The 22,903-nt window shown below is 38.9% G+C and overlaps 1 protein-coding gene across 2 annotated transcripts in view; it reads left to right on the forward strand.

Annotated features, from left to right (window-relative positions):
* Nucleotides 1-22,903, forward strand: part of LOC137652143 (uncharacterized) — a 45,737-nt gene that overhangs the window by 19,217 nt on the left and 3,617 nt on the right. For both annotated transcript variants that reach the window (XM_068385342.1, XM_068385343.1), the window contains one exon: nt 14,670-14,756. In XM_068385342.1, the coding sequence (XP_068241443.1) occupies nt 14,670-14,756 (87 nt within the window). The remainder of the gene's footprint in view (nt 1-14,669; nt 14,757-22,903) is intronic.

The following is a 22,903-nucleotide window of genomic DNA, read 5'->3' on the forward strand; positions in this document are numbered from 1 at the left end:
CATTTAGGGAAGACAATATAGAAGTCAAGAGTAATACCAGGGTGGCGGCCGCCGGCACAGCGGCGGAGGCTACGGCAGCCAGAGGTTGCCGGCTTGGTGACAGGAACAAGGATGGTTATAGCAGAACCGGACTGCCGGCGGCGGATGCCGGAACTCCGGGGGCCGGTCGGTGGACGGACGACCAAGCTATGAGGAAAGAGGGAAGGCCATCGGCTGGATGCCGGTGGGAGGCGGCAGTCCCCCGGCACACGGAGAACTGGCGGCCCAGGGAGTAAGGGATAAGTCACCAAGGTAGGAGGTGGGTATCATCGACAGTGGAGGCGGCAAGGGACCGGCACCAGGATAGTGAAAGAGACAGAGGGAGGGATGTAGGGGTCCGGCCACGGACCCCCAGACATCCCACCTGAGTGGGTGTACCCGTGATAGAGGCTAGCCCTATCACCCAGAAGCAGGGGCCGCAGAGGACCGGGAGCTAAGGTAACCCAAGGGATGGCTAGGGGACACCCAAGAGCGGGGGGGGGGAACCCCTGCAGACAGAATGCATCCAGTGGCTAACCCCATAGGACACTATGAAGGGTATATGTACCAGAGCGGACTGCACACAGGAGCTCAAGGTAGCCCTATCACTCCACCCTAAGGAGGAGTTGTAGGACAGGGGACAGATGGGTATAGACTAACCTAAGTATAGGCTAGGCCATACAAGAGATAGGTGGGGAGGGGAGAAGAGAAGGGTCTTCTGTGGAGGAGGTTCTGTACCAGAGCAGCCACCGAGGAAGGGAGGACACTCCCTAGCCTAAGGTAAGGCAGCTTGTCTGAAAACGGTGCATGGGTATCGTTTCAGCAAGGTACAGAACTAACCCCTCCAAAACCTAACCTAGAGCAGGGATGTTACATCCTGAACTAGGAAGGATGGAAGACGTATCGCTATTGCAGGAAAGGTCGGAGACCTAGCCCCAGCAATAGAGGAAGGACTAGCCGTTCCTCATTCTCTGACGCAACCCTTAGGGGGATCATTCCCTTAGGGAGGACAGAGAGGCGATATAATACTCTGATATGAGCTTGATCCCCTTACGTGGTAGGGGGAGCAAAGCTACACAGAGGGGATCCCCTAAAGCAGGGGATGAAGGAAGCATATAGGGGTCCTACTTGTAGGTTAGGTTAGAAAGACTCACTATCTAACCTGTCCCTTATATGGTCCCTGAAGGCGAAAACATTTGCATCACAGTCAATAGTATTGTAAAATAATGCCACTATCTTCATAAGTAAGCCTAGGATCACTGATAAATATCATGCATGAACACTGATATAGGCGCTCTGGCCTAGGGGCTATAGAAGCCAACTGGTATGGGGTCAGTCGATGACCAATAATAAAGCGTCAAAACACGATATAAAAGTTCCTAGCTATGAAGACTAAATAACTAATAGTATCGATTAGTTAATGAGGCCGGAAAAACGCTGTTGAGGCTATCTAAATAAGGCATGCCAAACAACAGCGACGCCATAAAATGGCCGGTCCGGTCGAGGCACAGCTCTGCCACAAAACATCAAATATCTCGAAAAGTAAAATTTACTTTACGGTCAGAGCTTAATTAAACAATACTGGAACCTTGTACTGTACTCAACTTTCCAGAAGAAGGCGAGGCCGAAGGTAGCGACATGACGAAGATGCAGGTTGATGAAAAGAGCGTAGGGAAAATCCGTCTAAGATAGGCAAGCTACTAGCAGAAGGATGACGACGGACGTGACATCATTTAGCAATGGCGCCCGTTTGTTTACGTCTCGAGTACCAAAAGTAGCCACGAACGAGATTAGCTGTGGAACGGCTCCCAACTATTCTCCGCCCCTACACACCGAAGTGTTAACTCTGTGGGGTGTCCCTCTTAATGAGAGAATGCCTTGATGAAGTCATTGAGCTTCAGCACGGCATTTCATTCCCGTGCTGAATCTTGGTGACGGGCAAGAGGGCTCTCGAACTTCGGGAAATTGCTCCCCCAGTTCGAATCTAAATTTCTCTCTTTCATCTTTTTCTTCTGCTTAATATTACTTCGACCTTCTCTTAATTTTATCAACTTTCTTTCATCTTGCTGTCCTATCTCTATGATTATTATTTTTCTTAGTTATATATATATGTAGATGTATGCATATATATATATATTTATTTATTGTATTTGTTCATTTATTTATTTATCTATTTTTTTTTTCTATTTTATTTAAATGGCGTGGATATTTCCACATTCGTTATTACTGCCTGCTTAGATGAATGGGAGAAGGGATCACGGTTGGGAGGTATTCGCATTCAAAGCTATATATGAGAGTATTGGATGATCTCAGCCATCCCAAAGATGGTTTGGACCTTTTTGGCGGAACTACTCTCAAGGGTTGGGTCATCGGAATCCAGGGGGATCCAATCCTTGAGGTGGGACTCTTGGCTTTTGGCCGGAAGCCCATCATTACAGATATGGGGAGGATGATTCCATATTACTTTGGTCTCAGTCCTAACAGGCGGGTTTAGCTTACACCTGTGCCTCTATATCTGTTTTGATGCTATCCTTCGGGTAGGGTATGGAGTGGACCATCGGGGAAATATACTCTCATTGTGCCGATAGTGGAGAATGCAAATTTCCTTTCCAACGTATGATACTTTCTTATAATTCTCAAGCAGGTACCCCAACAAAACAACAAAAAACCTGAAAATCCCATCCTTAAATATGGACCCTTCAAATACTGACTCCCCATCCCCTGGATTTGCTGACTCCCCCCCGGCACTGTTGACGACTTCTGCTACTGTAATTAAGGAAAACTCTGTTGACGACCTTCGAACTAAAAAGGACCACTCTACTGATGTTAAAAAATCTAGCAATTTGGGTAACACAGGGAAACTACGATTCCTTCATGTTTCCCAAATCCCATTAGAGACAAATTATGATGATATATATAGAGCATTTGAGTGCTATGGATTGATAAAGGAAATAAGGATGAGACTTGGAGATGAAAAATGGGACTCTTGGATATCTTTTGAAAGTCACGATGAGGCGTTTAATGCCATAAGTAATATTAGTAGTATCAAAATTAACGAATTGAACATCATGGGAGCTCTTTGTGATAAGGTCCCAAAGGAATTGGATGTGTACAAACCTGCTGATTGGTTTGAAAAAGATAGAAATGTACCCATGCCTTCACAGAGAAAACCCAAACCACCAATGTGGCTCTTAGCTGAACCTAAAGGGATAATAGGGAATTATTTTAAGATATGTAAGTTTATCCAAAAAAAAGTAGGAACCATAGCACCTGGAGATATATCTCGTTTTGGGAAGAACAGTTATCTCATCCATGCCAAATCTTCGACTCAGTCTGCAATACTGTCTAACTTACAGACAGGCAGTGATGAAATTACATTGGAAATGAAACCTCATCTTAATTTTAGTTATGGAAGGGGAGTGGTCTTTAATAAGGACCTATACGAATTTACAGAGGAGGAGATACTTTCTATGTGTCCATTAAATGTATGGAAAGCGCATAAGATTCCTGGAACTTCAATGATTATACTCACTTTCCAGGATGCTGATGTACCTTTCCATATTTTTATTGAAAATGAAAGGATTAAAGTTCGGCCTTTCAAACAAAAGCCCCTGCAATGTTTTAATTGTTTTAAATTTGGACACCCATCCAAAGTTTGTAAAAATGGAAAATTGTGTGGTATTTGCTCCAAAACTTATCATGGAGAATGTACACTTGAGGCCAGGTGTTCAAATTGCAATTTGAATCATAAATCAACTGATAGGAGATGCGAACTGTATGAGTTGGAGGAAGCTGCCCTAAACAAATCAAGTTTAGAACACATAAGTGTGGGACATGCAAAAAGATTGTTGAATAAATCAACCAGCTATGCAAAGGCCTTAAAATCAAAGGTAAATTTACCACAGGAGACAGCAACCCCACCTAGCACTGCCAGTAATCCTAAGAAAAGAAATACAACCTCTGATAATAAAGTACTGCATGACAAGGTAATCATATCGCCTTCTGAGGCTTTGCCACAGCGTATTAAAAATGGGTCATTGCCCATTTCTGTACAGCCTTCGTCCCCCATTACCAGCAATAGTACTAACCTCTCCCAGGCCATGTCCTTGCCTGATTTGATGGAGATGCCACCTGACACCAAGTTACCAGGTGCACCTGTATTGGGGAAGGTGCAAAAACCTGGTAGCTCAAAACCTACTAATCGGAAAAGAGAGAGACCTCCATCTCTCTCGCCCCCCTCCATAAGAAATATCAAAATTACGACGTCAAATAAGTATGATGATTTGTCAGTTGATATTTCTGATCTGGAAGTCAATTTAAATAAATCGGAAATTCAAGTGGAGGTCCACCAACCTCCTCAACAATCAGATCAAAAAGACAAAAAGAAAATCATAAATTCTAAACCCAATCTATCAAGACCCTCTTTAATAAAACCACCAAAAAATAGTGTTAGATCAAACACTGCTAATGGGAAGACTCCATCCAAGGGGTCTACCAAATTATAAACCATAGTTTTTTCCTCCATTTTGCAATGGAATTGTCAGGGTTTAAGGGCCAAATATGAAGAACTTAAGCTCCTTATTCATGAGCATTCCCCCATAATTATTTGTCTACAGGAGAGCAAACTTGATCATAATACCCCTTGCCCTCGCGAATACATTAGTTATAGGACACCATATGATCACCAAGTGGGGAGCCATGGCGGAAGTCTCATATACGTTCGTCGAGATGTTCCCCAAGTTTCTCTGTCTATTCGTACACCTCTGCAGGCAGTGGTTGTACAGATCGACATAGGGCGAAAATATACAATTTGTTCTCTGTACTTGCCTCCAAATGATAACATTTTGTATGACAACTTAGTGGAGGTTATTCAACAACTCCCTCAACCTTTCCTTTTACTTGGAGATTTGAATGGTAGACACCCTTTGTGGGGTGATGTTTTAGCAAACACGAGGGGAAATATCATAACATCAATTGTGGAAAATGAAGATGTGGGACTCCTTAATACAGGAGAGCCCACACACTTTCATGTCCAGACAGGTACCTTGTCATGTATTGACCTATCAATCGTAAGCTCTAATTGCCTTCTCGACTTTGATTGGAGAACATTAGATGATTGGCATACTAGTGATCACGCACCAATCATTATAAACACCAACAATGGTCCACCTTTACAGGGATCGCCACGATGGAATCTTGACAAGGCGGACTGGGATAAATTTCGTGAACTAAGCGAAATTGAGGGGGATGCAGGACAAGTTGAAAATATCGATGATGCCATAGACTTACTGAATGGAACTCTCCATACAGCTGGAGTCAATTCAATTCCCAAAACAACAGGGTTATTCAAACGACGACCCGTCCCGTGGTGGTCTTCAGAACTAACTGCCCTCCACAGAGCCACAAGAAGATCTCTAACACGATTGCGTAGACGCAGAACTGATGAGAATTTAATTATGTACAAGAAATGTAGAGCACAGTTCCGTCGTGCCATGAAAGAAGCAAGGCGCCAGTCATGGATGTCTTTTGTTTCCTCCATTAACAGTAGGACACCACCATCTGCTGTGTGGAGGAAAGTAAAAAAGATAGCTGGCAAGTTCACCCCCAACCCACCACCAGTGTTGAAGGTGAATGGCCAGTATGTAACCGAAGCAAATGATGTTAGCAATGCCCTGGCTAATCATTTTTCAAATGTATCCAGCAAGTGTGAAGGAGCCCCTGGTCACCAGTATAGGAGCACTGAAGAAAAGAAAATTTTAAATTTTGCAACAAGAAGGGAAGAGTCGTATAATTCTCCTTTCACTGAAAGAGAATTTGATTCCGCACTTGCTCATTGCAATGATACAGCCCCTGGACCCAATGGAATTCCATATGCAATGATTAAACATGTACATTTTAATACAAAGCTATTTATTTTAAGTATTATTAATAGAATATGGCATGATCATAGTTACCCAAGTGTTTGGGAACTAGCCATTATTTTAGCCTTTTTAAAACCCGGTAAAGACAAGTTTTTAGCAGCAAACTATCGTCCAATTGCATTGACATCTTGTTTATGTAAAATCATGGAGAAGATGGTCAATGCAAGGCTGGTGTGGTACCTTGAAAAGAAAGGTATTTTATCACCGATTCAATGTGGATTCCGAAAAATGCACTCAACGACTGATGTGTTGATACGACTAGAGTCTTCTATTTGTGAAGCCTTTGCTTCCAAACAGCACCATGTTACAGTATTTTTTGACCTTGAAAAGGCATATGATACCACATGGAGATATGGTATTCTTAAAACCATTCATGAATTGGGATTGAGAGGAGAGCTGCCACTATTTATTCAGGCATTTCTTTCACGTAGAGTTTTTCAAGTGAGAGTGGGGGAAACTCTATCTGAGAGTAAGTGCCAGGAAGAAGGAGTTCCTCAGGGTAGTGTGCTGAGTGTAACCCTTTTTGCACTAGCAATTAATGGGATATCCTCAGCCATTCCCCAGGATGTTCTCTCAACATTATTTGTGGATGATCTCTCAATATCATTTGCTGGCACTAAAATGGCAATGGTTGAGAGAAAAATCCAACTCTCTATTGATAAAATTATCCAGTGGGCTGACATGAATGGATTTAAGTTCTCGACAAGTAAAACTACCATTGTCCATTTTTGTCGTATCCGGGGAGTACATCCAGACCCGGATATATACATTAAAAGTCAACGGATACCATGTGCAAGAGAAGCTAAATTTTTAGGTTTGATATTTGATTGTAGGCTTACATGGGTTTCTTACTTAAAAGCATTAAAAGCTAAATGTGTTGAAGCTCTGAATATCTTAAAAGTATTATCCCATACATCATGGGGGGCAGACCGCAGTACTATTTTAAAATTATACAAGGCCTTGATTTTTTCCAAAATTAGTTATGGTTGTGAGGTATATTCTTCAGCCACCTCAAGCCGGTTAAAAATATTAGACTCGATACATCATGCAGGTATTAGATTGTCTACTGGAGCTTTTAAAACCTCGCCTATCCCAAGTCTCCTTGTTGATGCTGGAGAGTTACCTCTAGACCTTTACCGAATGTCTTCCATTCTTCGGTATTGGTTTAGATTGCAAAGACTCCCTAACTCTCTAGCCTTTCAGACTGCAAGCCTTGTAAGACACGCATCATACTTTGAGTTGCACCCAAAATCTCCTCAACCCTATGGCTTTCGGGTGAAACGATTATTAAATAGTCTGGATATAATTAGAAATAAGGTACTTCCATTCAAGGTATCATCAACGCCTCCATGGAAGTTACCAGAGATATCTTTTTGTAAATATTTTATTGGAGATAAGAAGAATATGTCAGACCTAGAAGCCAGGTCTCTTTTTAATGAACATGTTAAAGAACATAGAGGATCAACTTTTATCTATACTGATGGCTCCAAATCTGATGCTGGCGTTGGATTTGGAGTACATAGTAATGGTTTTAATTGTAGAGGTGCACTTCCTCTGACCGCTTCCATATTTACTGCCGAACTGTATGGCATATTAACCGCTATTGAGAAAATAGCATTGGAGAAGGAGGGTAATTTTACAATTTTTAGTGATGCAAGGAGTGTCCTTCAAGCTATGGAAGTTTTTAATTCTAATAACCCTCTAGTTTTAAAGATTTTAGAATGGCTTCTCATTATTGGACGGAGAGGTATAACAGTTCAATTTTGTTGGGTTCCAGCACATGTAGGTGTGTCTGGGAATGAGAAGGCAGATTCACTGGCTAAGGAGGCTGCATCCGAGTTGCTGCCAAGAAGGTATCCCATTGCCTGTAATGATTTCTTACCTGTCATCAAGAACTTGGTTTGCAATAAATGGCAACAGCAATGGGATAGTCAAGATGGCAATAAAATGCGAGAGATAACAAATGACATATCTCCTTGGAGGTATAATATGATGCCCCGAAAATGGGAGACGTCTCTTTGTCGTCTCCGTATTGGTCACACTCGGTTGACACACGAGTTTCTGCTGAAGGGCCAACACCAACCGTATTGTGATGACTGCTTAGTACCTCTAACAGTAAGGCATTTGCTGACCGAATGCCCCAATTATAACAACTTGCGGAATAGATATTTGTTTGAGGCTCGAGGTGAGGGTGGCAGGTTCATCCTTGCCAAGATTCTTGGAAATGATGTGTCCTACCATGCAAGTGGCATTTTTAGATTTATTTCAGAAGCAGGTCTTCTGAAAAATATTTAACTTTTATTACATTCAACTTTTATGATTTTAATTGAATACTCTTTTATTTTTTATTTTATTTTATCTTTTATTTATGTATACATAAATTAAATGTTACCGGCGTCAATGACCTCAGATGTCAGGATGCCTGAAAACTTTAAATCAATCAATCAATCTGTGGGGTGTAGATAGCTATGTGGCACGTTAATACATGCGTCCCCTGTTGATTTACGATGTCTTAAAAGGGAAACCTTTAGGATACTCGCTCCAGAAGTTAGAATTCTGTGATAACCTGTGGTTAAATTCTCTGGGAATATCTAGTAGTTATATACCCAAGGAAGCTACCAAAAAGGAACCTTCCATCAGGACGCCATGGCTTAAGCCCAAAAATTGTAGTAGATTATTCAACATTAATGTAGTGCAAAGCAAATAGTGATATTGCAATTATAACTATGAAACTAAATCTCCAACAACACTCCCAACTACACCACCACCAACAACAGTCTCCAAACCATTCTCAATCTGATCTCGAAAAGCTTACCAAACCCCAACACCACCCTACTTCATAAGAGACTCCCTTCCACCAACACTTTCATATTTCTTTATATTGTAGTTACAAAGTTGAAGACCTTCTCTATGACTTTCACCTTTATTTTAGTTACTGAAATTCCCCTTATCACTTTGCAAATCCTCAAGATCTGAATGAGACTCGTATTTGCTCTAAAATTTTTGTCAGAATACTTTCGGCAACTTGAATATGATTTTTCTTGTTGGGTTCATTGTGTGACTCCCAAACGCACTTGTATAATCCAAGCCCTGCTTGGATGTTGAAGAATAACATACGGTTGCTTCATCTTGCCTTTCCAGTGAAAGTAAAAGTCATTGCTGTGGTCCTTAGAACTGTAAAACACTCTTTGATTAGTTATTCCAGACCCTTAGCGAGGAAGTTGAACCAAGGCTCTACCAACAGCATAGAGCCATTTTTGCTTGGGCACGAAATAAGATTTTTAATGAATATTTGAAAAAAAGTTGTGTGAACGTATCAAATCTGTTGGTCGTCAAAGAGTTAATAACGCCTGTGTTATTCCTCTAAATTTCAAGTTGAGTCTCTTGAGATTAGCGGTAACCATATGGGTACTTTGTGTGACATGTCATGCGCATTTAACACTAGGGGGTTCGGTTTTGAATCTACCGTAGTGTCAATTAAGGGATTAATGAGAGATTGTCCTTTCATGAATTATCTCTGGATGCATAAAATTCTATAATGAAACCTAATAAAGCAGTAATTTCTGCTGTTTCGGTTCTGCTAGTCAATTTATTCCGAAAGTAGTGTTGATGCAAAAGTGTTTAGTTGGTTTTAGGAGCCATTTGGAAAACTTATTTTCCTTCCCAGTCATCAGATGCTTTTATCTTGGGAGGAAGAGCACAACTCTGAGAAGGTGTCAGCGAGTTTTTTTTTCTCATTTCGGATAAATCCAATACTGCATACATGAATCTATAATCGTAGTTAATCACCCCCAACCTTTATTGAGGCTAAGACTTCCAAAACTGTGAGGAAGAAGTTTTATAAAATACTATAGTGAGAAAAGTGAAACATGAATGAGTCATTGCAAAACCCTCTTTAATTTTAACACTGGCTATGAACCCAAATACTGTAACTCTTATCACATGTGCGAGATTCTTTAGTGCTCCTTCCTCTGCAATAGGTCTCAACTTTTATCTTAAATCGACCTTTCAAAATAGGAGGTGTAGCTATGTGAAGGCATTCTTGGTGACCTAAGGTAATGCTAACTTCTCAAAGGACTTGAGAAGGGATACAGAAGTTTTACGTTGCAGATTCTGCAGTAGAGGTAATCTAAAATATTCTGACAGATTTTATAGCCAATTCTTGAATGGAAACCAAAATGCACTTTCTCAAGTGCTTAGTGCGCACGTTAGATGAGAGATCCAGTGAAACGTGTGTTTTCTCTTGACTGGATAATCAGCCATAGAGAACAGTTATTTTGATTTAAATAGAGGCACTGAAGACAGGAATCTCTTTTGTGTCCCATAATTTTGTCTTCTGATGGATCCAATCAGATCAGCGTTAATTTTGGAGGGTCTCAAACAGGGGGAGGAAGATTTACTTCTTTGCTCAAACTCAAGGGCTTCCATCAGAAACCTTAGGTCAGTTATGCTCTGAAGAAGACTCTAGTCTCCCCATTTAGCTAAATTGCTACTTAATATAAACAACAATTCTTGGCTTGTAATGTAGTGTAGTGGAATTCTTTTTTCAGATGCAGTATGAGATGTTAGATGTGGGACCTTGGATTGATTTCTTTAATGTGATTTGTTTTAAAATTTCACATTAAGCCTTTTGGAACAGAACATAAGCACCTCCCATAACTATTGTCATTCCACCATATAGAGAGTAGGACAGGGTGCTATACTGCTTGAGCCATAGAGAAAGGGCTGGTTTTACATTCTTCAGTTCCAGACCTCGCATTATTCAAAACATGCATCCATAGAAGGGTGGGGAGCAACCCTGGACAATCCTATGTTGCCTGGAATATAGAACTTAACAGATGAGAACTAAAAACCTTATCAGTGAGTGGGTGTCTAGTAATAAAAAATTAGTATTTTCTGTACTCTGACAACTCCATAAGAGAGAAAACAGTGAGATACCAAGTGAAGACCTTATTCCTTGAAGTTCGGGAACTTCTACATTGGATGAAAGCCAGAACTATTAGTTTACCAGAAAGATAGATATTGGTGGACACGAACAGAGAATATACACACCTACCATTTCTCATCATCAAACACTATATTGAACAGAGAATATACACACTCACACATGTACCATTTCTCATCATCAAACAAACTATAACTAAATTTGTGGAAAATGGGGGGAATAAAATCTTATTTGTCTGCCATATCTCAATCAAAAGTTAAAACTTTGTTCTTCAATACATGACCCTCAGGCCTAGGCAGTGGATGCCATGTTGCAAGAATAGTCAAGCCTAGATCTATGTATTTTCTCATTTTGCAATGATCACTAAAAAAATGCAAGGAATTTTATGGTACATTTCTGACCTCAAAGTGTGTGATTTAAGACTTCTGGTCTTTATTAGCAGATTGCTCTGAGACTACTCTTGAGGATGGATCTTCTGTAATAACAATAGGGGCGCGTGATACACCAAATACAGTACAGTATCCATTTCACAAACACATTTGGTAAGTGTGGGAGGAAAACTATTGCGCACATGAGGATTAATGATAGTTTTATGTATATAGTTGATTTTATTGGTCTTGCGTTCTTCATCTTAGGATTCAATACTACAAAGTGTTTTTGAAGATAAACTCCAGCTGCAACCAGGTTGTGGAATGATCTTCCTATTCTCGTCATTAAATCGGTGGAACTTCTGAAGTTCAACGATGTTCCAAGTTCTTTTTTGTGGAATAAAGCAACATAAGTATCATTTTGTAGTTCGGTACGTCTAATATATTTGATGTTGCTTATCTTTAAAGTATTTTTTTTCTATTTATTTATTTATCTTTCCTCCCGGTACTGTGTTGCTTTCCCCGTTTGAGGTCCTGGACTTGCAACATATTGCTTTTCCAACTAAGGTTGTAACATGGCTAGCAATAATGGTAAAAATAGAATTTTTTTTTTTTTAAATAAAAGAAATGCTACTAATGGTAGATATTGAAAATTAGGTGTAAAAATGTAATATATTGTGTTGAGGTGTAAACCCAGAAGGAAGAATACCAATGAAAAGCTCTACACAGTGAATACAGTACACACACCATGAATATTTAAGCTCCCTTACTCAGTAGGAATATTCACCTTGTATGCATTCAAGTTTTGTAACCTAGTTTTCATTTACTGTGCAGTGCAGTACTTGTATAAGTATAGGAATGAGACTTTTTAGCTATGGTAAGCAGCTCTTCTAGGAGAAGGACACTCCAAAATCAAACCATTGTTCTCTAGTCTTGGGTAGTGCCATAGCCTCTGTACCGTGGTCTTCCACTGTCTTGGGTTAGATTTCTCTTGCTTGAGGGTACACTCGGCCACACTATTCTATCTAGTTTTGCTTCCTCTTGTTTTATTAAAGTTTATATATAGTTTTATACGGGAGATATTTATTTTAATGTTACTCTTCTCAAAATATTTTAGTTTATTCCTTTCCTCACTGGGCTATTTTCCCTGTTGGAGCCCCGGGGCTTATAGCATCCTGTTTTCCTAACTAGGGTCATAGCTTAGCAAGTAATAATACTAATAATAATAATGGTGTGTGTCCGTTAAATCTTTTCTGAAATCTTTTAACATTTTAAGCCTTCTTTACTATGAGATTCAGGGCCTCTGTAACACGGTTTTTTGGACTTTGCTCCTTATCAAAGCATCGGATGTAGCTGAAAGTTGACATATGTATATTTTACAACCACACACAAATTTTGTCAGCATTATCAATAACCTAAACCCGATAGTTTTAATTTTTATAGAGTAAAAATGATCTAGCCGACGCCATGACCAGTGATAACGAGCCAACAGTCGAAAAAATTCATTACGTAAGCAATGTAAACACCTTTTGACAAAATTTTGCCCCGTCCATCCACCAGACACCCATTCACCTTGTTCCATCTGCTCTGAAACCCATAACAGTCAAGAATGGCTAACAGGATTTGGAATTGCCCCCGTGGTTGCAAAACTGCATTTGTCTTACGACTTGCAACTTTATATAGGCAAGAGAAAGCCCGTGGCCATATTTACTATAGCCTGAATAGGTAATTATTCAGTTTCTAGTTTAACTCCAATGTTTATGGTCTGATTTGTATTTAGCGTAACATGATTATAATACTTGTAATGTCATTCAGGCTTTGGAACATTTCCATTAACTATTCACTATGCCACCAAGAGAGAGAGAGAGAGAGAGAGAGAGAGATTTTGTATGTAAACAGTCTTTATATAACTATTTTTGTTAAAATAAGAATTTAGTGCCAAACTCTCCATCAGACCAACGGATCATCCGATATAATTTTTTTTCTTCTTCTTAGGCCGTACGACCGTGTTGGCTATGTTTTGGGCATGACAGCATTTTGTAAATAAATCATGAATAGTTTTAGGAGTTTCATTTGTACATCTAATGGGAATTTATAGAAGTAAAGTGAACATAATTCATTTATCCTTTAAAATAATTACTACATGTAGCAAAACAAATAGTAGTAAAGATGATAATGCAATGAAGGAATGATACCATACTTTATCCTTAGCTCCAACATCAGCAATAACATACCCAGTTGCCATAATTTGTCAGCTTAATGAAATAAACTATCATCTAATGTTAAACTTAATTTCTGAGGAGGCCATGGCTTATTACACAGTGAAAAAACATGACAAAGAGTTTATGAATGGCGGAACGATACATAAATGTGGGTGGGGTATCTGTGCTAGCGTAGTAATACTACCGTAGCAGTAGTGCCTCAACAGTAGTATACATGAATTAAACGTTCAGGCCAACTGCTGGGATCCTTGAGGATCATTTAGCACTTCTTACAACTACTCGAGAAATGAGTTTTTATAGCCAGAATTTAAATTTTCTGATCCAACAATGCCCATGATAGCCTTCAGTGTTATCCTGAATTATAACGAGGCCAAAGTGGGTGGAGCCTCATGAAGTCATCATTCTGACGATAATTATTGGTGAAGGTTTAAAGCCAAAATACGGTACCGGCTATTTTTTTTTTTACAGTAAATAGGTAGGTAGATAAACAATAAATAAAAATTGCTTGATTTTGGATATAGCATTTATCAAATCAAGCTTGTCTACTACGTTTTTGAAAATTACCAACTATTTCCTACACCTTGTCAATCTGATTGTGACCTATAAAGTAGACTGTAATTTCTTAGGAAACTTTTGGGAGTTAGACTAATAATCAAAGTGTTTTTGTATTTATTAACATATTTTGTTGGTTTGTTCATTATAACAATTATCAGTGGAGAGGTTTCAGAGTTCATAAAGGTGTACTGCTTTGCTTTTATTTAGACTTCTATGTCATTGTTGGCAGAGGTATAGCCTTCGTTACGTATAGCCAATCATCGATCGAGAAAGAGGGAAGAAATGTCGTCATAAGTTACGTAACGAGTGCGTTCGAAACCATTTCTCTGAGTAAGTTGGCCCGTCTTCAAAAAACGTCACTTTTACATTATAAGTACCAAATTTATTCAACCTACGTAATGCAGAATATAGTCAAAATTTATGTGTAGATATAATGTGCATTCTGAAGAAGCGTTATATTTATGAAATTCATAGATAAAAAATTATTGCGAAAAAACCGTGTTACAGAGGCCCTGAATCTCATAGTAGGAACATTATTTTAGCATTAAGCTATATCATTTTCTCATTGATAACCAAAGTTTTCTTTTAGTCATTCATATCAGTAATACAATACTGATTTATACTGTTAATTCTTTCACAGCATCGGCATTGGAATGCTACGAGTGTACCCAAGGCTGCAAGGAAGTGGATTGTGATGGCAGCTGTGTGACTATTACCAGCATGAAAGGTGTGTTCTTTTATTTTTTCTGTGCTCTAATGTAAAAAAAAAAAAATAAGATATAGATAATTTTTAATCAATATTTAACTTTGTAAAATGCCAGCATTGATAGTGTGGCCTAGTGATAAAAAGGGTATCTTTAGCGTTATGGGGCACGACTCGTGATCTCTGCTTGGAATGTGGAACTTCAGGAACTTCAGATTATTGCATTTTTGACTAGGAGAAAGGTTTTATTTCATGTTTCAAAGTTTTCTTATTGGAAAAAAATTGTTTTATTGCTTAATGATGGAATCACACAAGTCACTTCTTGTCAGAGGTTTTCGCCCACTTTCAGCCAATGATAGCAAGCGAAAGTGTTGTAGAGTCATACTACGATATCACAGTTTGAGGAGCAAGGGAAAAGGTTAAACGAAACCGATCAGCTGATATTATCATGGCGCCAAGAAATTTTCTGTTAGAGTAATATATATTATCGGTATATTATGGGAATTGAACAATTCTACAACTACCACAGATTGAGCAGACTTTTATTATCTCTTCAGGCTCGTTGGACCCAAGATTTCCAAGCCATTGTGTATTTACATGTTACGTCATGCTCGCAGTTTATACACGCTGCTCTGTCCAGTCGGGAAGCCATTATCTCTAGCAAAATAATCTTGTGCTTTCCATTTTGGGCAGCTGCTGGAGAAAAAAAAAAGCTCTGCGATTCCAGCTCAAGTTCATTTCATATGTTGGGACAAGCACACCCGGTCCTTTGCGCAACCATTTCTGACCCTTTGATACCTATTTAATTAATCTTTCTTGTAGAATCCAAGGAAAGCTATTTATTTTAGTACAGTGAACCCTCGCTACTTCGGGGTTCGACCATCGCGGATTCACCACTTTGCGGATTTTTTCCATAACCCATATATATACAGTAACATATATATATATATATATATATATATATATATATATATGCATGTATTTATGTATATATGTATGTATGTATATATGTAGGTATGTATATGTATACATATATATATATATATATATATATATATATATATATATATATATATATATATATATATATATATATATATATATATATATATATATATATACAGTGAACCCTCGCTACTTCGCGGTTCAACAATCACGGATTCACCACTTCGCGGGGTTTTCCCATAACCCATATATATATACATATCGCGGATTTTCCGGAAAATTCGAAAATACCGCGAAATCTGAAGACAACCAAATACGATATTTTGTTACCTGTAATTCCATTAATACTGTAATTAGTAATATCTGTTCTTACTGATTGTTCATTGCATTACATATGATATATAATTCAGCACAGAAAGAAATAAAACACGAAAAGAGAATGTGATCATACGATAATTCAGTACTGTATACAGTACGTAGTAAAATTAAATCGAACATGAAACGCAAATCAGATGCAGTCATACCATATTAGAATGGTGTGTACTGTAATGGATGTGCTTCTTTTCCATGAATCTTTTGTATGTATACGTACGTAGTACTGCATCCAATAATATTCTTTGTTGCAAAAATCACATTTCGAATAAGCGTACGAGAGAGAGAGAGAGAGAGGCGTAAAATAGCGTACGTAAAGCTGTATTATTATTATTGTTATTATTATTATTATTATTGTTGTTGTTGTTAATAAAATTATTATTGTTATTATTATTATCATTATTATTATTATTATTACTGTACAGTATTATTATCATTATTTATTATTATTACGGTATTTACTTAATCTACGTACGTTCGGTATGCGCGGGGCATCTTCTATGAGTAGGTAACCAATGCATCATAGTACTGTAAGACGGGTTGTGATTGGTTCAAGCGCTGATAGATGACGAATCAGAACTCAAGTTTTGTTATCTAGCCTGTGATTGGTGTTTTGCCCGCATCTCCTACCCGCAGCATCTAAGTTCTCGCGGGGCTGGATCGTCCACTCTCTGTTACCGCGTATCGCTGAGTAGACGTTCTTAAGTGTGTGAATCTGTGCTGTGTGCGACTTTTTTAAGTTGAACTTTTTGTTACTGTAAATCCTACTGTAATGGCTCCCAAGCGTTCTGCTTCTCTTAAGGCTGGTAGTGAGCCTAAACGCCACCGAAGAAGGATGACGATAGCTGAGAAGGTTACGCTTTTCGACATGTTAAAAGATGGTAGAAGTTACGCGGCCGCCGGCCGCCATTTTGGCATCAACGAATCTACTGTTCGCTATATCAAGAAGGACGAGGCGAACATTAGAAAGACGGCTGCAATCACCTTTAGCGGATCAGCGAAGCGAGTCGTTACAACGCGTAATAAAACGATCGTACGCATGGAAGGTGCTTTAGCTGTGTGGATTGCCGACTGCCGGAAGAAGAACATAGCGTTGGATACGAACACCATCCAAACAAAGGCTTTGAGCTTATATGAGAATTTTGCTGCAAAGGAACCTAAAGAGGACGACGGCAACCATGCTGAAGATGATGATGATGCAGATGATCCTCAACCAGGGACATCCACTGATTCCCAGCCTCAGAAACTTTTTTCCGCCAGCAAAGGATGGTTCGCGAAGTTTCAGAAACGCTTCGCCCTGAAAAGCGTTTCCCTGCATGGGGAGTCTGCTTCCGCTGACACTGCCGCTGCTGAAACTTACGTGAACCAGACGTTCAAGAATATTATCGCTGAAGGTGGATACAAGCCGGAACAAGTCTTTAATATGGATGAGACTGGCTTGTTTTGGAAGAGAATGCTGTCGCGAACTTTCCTGTTCAAAGAGGAAGCCAAAGCCTCTGGCTTTAAAGCATTCAAGGATCGCGTTACCCTCGTGATGTGTGGCAATGCTGCTGGATTTTTTTTAAAGCTGGGGCTTATTTATAAGTCGAAAAATCCTCGCGCTTTGAAAAATAAAAATAAGAATCTCCTTCCCGTGTACTGGATGCATAATCAAAAAGCATGGATTACGAAGATGCTGACCTCCAACTGGTTCCATCAGTGTTTTATCCCGCAAGTCAGCAAATATCTCTTAGAGAAGGGCTTGCCATTCAAGATCCTTCTCCTTATGGATAACGCTGGTGGACACGCAACTGACCTGTCGCATGAGGGCATTCAGGTTGAGTTCCTGCCACCCAACACCACGTCATTAATTCAACCGATGGACCAGGGGGTTATCAGGGCGTTCAAGGCCCTCTACACGAAGAACACCTTGGCGGACCTCGTTGCGTGTGTGGATGCTGCCCAAGATGACGAAGATGAAGATTTTAACTTGAAGGCGTACTGGCGGCAGTACACCATAGCCACGTGCCTGCAGAATATTCAGAAGGCACTTCAAGAGATGAAACCTGCAACTGTGAATGCGAGCTGGAAGAAGTTGTGGCCCGATATTGTTTACGACGACAAGGGATTTACTCCGTCGGAAATCCAACACTCTGCAATACGCAAATCTGTGCAGTTGGCTGCCATAATTGGAGGTGACGGGTTTGGCGACATGACGACTGAAGACGTCGACGAGTTGTTGGACTGCCATTCCCAGCCCCTAACTGACGCAGACCTCGAAGACCTGACGAAATCGGCAAGTGAAGAAGAGTGAGATACCCAGGAAGAGACCCAAGAAAATGGCGAAGAAACGGGCTTAACATTAGAACGGCTTGCCAAGGCCTGCAACCATGCGAAGAAGTTGAAAGAAATGTTGCAAGAGTGGGACGAGGATATGGTTCGCTCGATGCAATTCTGCAACAAGATCGATGAAGACATGACTCCCTACAAAATGCTCTTGGATCGAAAAAAGAAGCAGCGGCAACAACTTCCGATCACAATGTTCTTCCAGCCTCGCAAAAATGAGCCAGTTCCTCCTGCTAGTACGCCTTCGGAAGAAATTGAAGAAGTTTCCCAGGAAGAAGTTGAAGAGGTGTCCCAGGAAAAGACACCTCCGTCTGAAGAGACGTAAAATACTACCTGGCTGCACAGTAGAACACATCATCAGCTTCATCATCATCATTTCTACTGTGCAGCAAATTCATCGCCATCACCATTCAAGTTTTTCTTCAACTTCTTTCGTGGTGAGTACAGTAACAATCTTTATTTTTTACTTTAATATTCTTACTGTACATTCTAAAACTGTATTTGTGCCTGTTTTATAGTTTAGTACTGTACGTACTGTATGCATTAAGTTAAAGGGAAGGTTTTAAAAGTCTACATGTTGTAACCTATCATATTTTTTTTGTTTAAAATTTACATTTACGTACGTAAAATAATCTCTCTCTCTCTCTCTCTCTCGTAAATTGTTTTCCTGCTTTGCTACGTACAATACTGTATAAATTATATTTGTAAGGTAACATATTTTGTAAATGCTTTTACTGTAAATACTGTATGTACTGTATCATTATTTATCACTATCATCATGCGCGTTAAATGCCTTGTTTGTTCTGAGCGTGGTTGTTTACTGAGCGTACACGCCGTCGTTTCAGGCGGCTTCATAAAGAAAAACATTTCATTTGGAAGTCCTAAGAAAAATACGTAAACTAAAACATTGGTAATAAAAAAATCAACATACAGTACTGTATAATCAATATAATCGATGCAAAAACTAACCTATACATATATGTGTACTGTACACTAAATGAGTTTGTTTCTTCATTATGATCAGAGATGAACGTAAACAAAACATTGGTTGCCATTTTTTATCGTGCATTTTAGGTTTAGGAAACACATGATATAAAATCGCCTTTACTATTTGTGTCTGTTTTAGTTTAGGGTGCTGTAGTAGATGCATTAAGTGTTCTGTACATTAAAGGGTGGTTTGTTAACAGTACTACGTACAAGGGAAGGTTTTAAAAGTCCGAATATACATGTTAAATAAATAGGTAAATATGATGTCACTACTTCGCGGATTTTCACCTATCGCGCCCGCGTCTGGAACCTATCTACCGCAATAAACGAGGGTTCACTGTATATATATATATATATATATATATATATATATATATATATATATATATATATATATATATATATATAGATATATATATATATCTAAAGTAGGAAGATGTGATGTAGTTCTTAGGGAATAGTATGGGAAATATGTCTGGGTAATAAGCAAAGCTCTACCTCCAGTTTGTTTCTTCATTATGATCAGAGATAAATGTAAACAAAACATTGGTTGCCATTTTTTAACGTGCTTTTTAGCGTGTTTAGGAAACGCATGATATAAAATTGCCTTTAATATTTGTGCCTGTTTTAGTTTAGGGTACTGTAGTACATGCATTAAGTGTTCTGTACATTAAAGGGTAGTTTGTTAACAGTACTATGTACAAGGGAAGGTTTTAAAAGTCTGAATATACATGTTGAATAAATATTGTAGGTAAATATGGTGTCACTACTTCGCGGATTTTCACCTATCGCGGCCGCGTCTGGAACCTATCTACCGCGATAAATGAGGGTTCACTATTCCCATATGAAGTAAAACCACCATTTTTAAGGATTTCCTGAAGAATAATTATCAGTTATCTCATAATCTCTGGCATAAGCTGCAAAAATTGGAACGAGTTTATCAGAGACGAACAGTACTATGAAGGAAGAGGATATGTAACGGCTCCTCACCTATCCTCCTCCTTAGATTCCTAGACTGGGTTAAGTCTGTTTGGGGGTGTAGATATCTGTGGTTATCTATGGATACGTCCCTGATTATCCACAATATCATAGGATATTCGTTCCGGGGGTTAGAACACTGTGATACCTAACGGTAATTCTCTTGTAATATCACTCACAGAAATATTATACAGTAGGAAGCAGCCGAAAGGAACTTCCATTAGGACGACATGGCTAGAGCCCAAAAATAAACATTTACTGCACTTCTAAGTTATGTTCATCGTATTTGTCTACTAGTGTATATATTTACAATTTTAATGCTGCTATTATGTTGAAAGATTCAGTGTGTCGGACAATAACTAGATATGCCAAAAGCGTAAAATTTTCCAGAAAAATATGCAGACAGGAATATTGAAAGAAACATCTTGCTCATCTGTGCACATTTGATACATGTACCCTGTATATTTATTGATTTGAGGGAAGGGGTCACCACTACTTGGTAAATACTGTAACCCTGAAATGTGATTATGATGTCTTTGTGATCCCTATTGGTGAGGAAAGTTACATCTAAAAGATTATACTTATCTATATAAAAAAATTTTGAAGCCTGATTTCTCAAAACTATTATTTTTATATTGACAGGTTTTTGTCACTCAAACTTGAACAATGGGGAATTTTAGACAAAACTTGAAAACTTTCAGATGAAAAAGTTACCAGAGACTTTATAAATTGATGAAATATATATGAAATAATAAAATTGCTATAGACATTATCAATGTGGAACTTAGTGTATATATTTCTTTCAAATTATTTTTAAGTGAAAAAAAAATTGGTCTAGAAAAAAAAAAAAAGAGCTTGAAGTAAACCCCCAAGAATATTTATTAATGAGGTAGTCATGCTCTTTAACTTTCAATTAATTTTTAAACTACCTGTATATTATTTTGTGTAAATATAATTCAGTAATGCCATAATTATCCAGTATATAAGCAAGCTTTGTTTTCTTGTACTTATAGATTAGTATTGCTTTCATTTTGTTCCTTGTATCCTACAAAAAACTGGCCATTGCTCTGGATTATTTTGTCGGTTTTTGTTATTGGTATGCTTAAGGGTAGTAACATCAATGTATCTCTTGCAATGCACTTGTAGGGATTCAGAAAGGGTCTTAGAAGTGTCCCCTTATTGAAGCTGCACCAAATTTTGTCTTTTATTTTACTTTAGTCCGTGATTCCTTTCCAGTCTATCAGCATTACTTTTACTGCATAGTGCAATTGAATTTTCCGGTTTTAACTAATTGCCGATTGGTCTCCCAGGCTCCAGGGTTATGCAATGCTGCTCATAATTTACTAATCTTGTGTGTGAAGCTATTAAAGCATTTATTCTCGTTCTGATGAAGTCGACTGTCCAGCTTTTGCCATTAGTTTCAACAGCCTATTTTCAGGACGGCTTCCTTCTTATGGTTATAAATGACAGCTCCTTTCCAGCAAAGTAGACTGGCTTTCTTTTATGGGAGGGCTTTAGATTTTCCCAGCTGTTTTTAAGATATCTTTTAGTATATTTTTGAGGAATTTTGAAGTAGACAGCTTGTTTATTTTATAGGAGTTATAAATATTTTGTAAACTTTTCTTATTGATCATGAAGCTATTCCTAAGCATAGATTTGCAGCAAAAACCTTTTGTCCATGAAAATAGGAGATTAACTTCAGCCAGAGCTGGAATGTCCATTAATTTGTAAAAAAAAAATAAATTTACATTAGTGTAGTTGGTGCAAGCCACCTTTCTTTGTGTGAGAAATCCCTCCTCCCAAGGGTGTTTCCACTGGAGATACCCTCAGTGGTGTTTGAAGGAATACTCACTGGCCTTCAGATATCCATCCTGTAACAGTGATAAAGGAGATATCGGATGATTTTGCCCTGTGGGTGGATGAAAAAAAAAAAAACCTGGCCTGTGGAGTTCCACTCTACTCATACCTCTGGACGTGCAGCTTTTCTCAGACGAGTTGAGAGGGGTGGGGTGTGCACCTGGTGAGATTGTTAGCATTAGATGATCTGTTTGATCAAGCACTTTGTAGTAGTGATCAGCAACAATAATACCGTAGTGGCTTAGGCTTACATTAATCCAACTACAGTACAAGGTTGGTGTCCGTCCTTGAAAGTTGATGAAGCAGATGCACGTCTGGGTGGTAAGCTACATTATAGAGCTGTCATTCAGGCACATTCTGATTGAGGAAGATACTTAGTCACTTGGGTCGTGTTGTAGTAGTCCCTACATACCCGACCAGGTTCTTACCTTATGGAGATTACCAGAAAGTAACCTAGCCACGCATTTTGTTCTTTGTGAACAGGTGGTGGTAGAGGAAGCCTAGAACCCTCCTATGGAATTGTGACGCCAGACTTCGGGATAATCCTGGTAGCTCCCAATGTCCTGATAGTAGTAGGTTGGCCAGGGCACCAGCCAGCCATTGAGATACTGAGAGTTAAGGGGTCCTTTGACTGGTCAGACAGTACTACATAGGAATTTCCTCTGTTTACGGTTCGCTTACCCCTTTTGCCAGGCAACACTTGTGAT

The sequence above is a fragment of the Palaemon carinicauda genome, chromosome 13 (genome assembly GCF_036898095.1).
Source record: "Palaemon carinicauda isolate YSFRI2023 chromosome 13, ASM3689809v2, whole genome shotgun sequence".
NCBI lineage: Eukaryota > Metazoa > Arthropoda > Malacostraca > Decapoda > Palaemonidae > Palaemon > Palaemon carinicauda.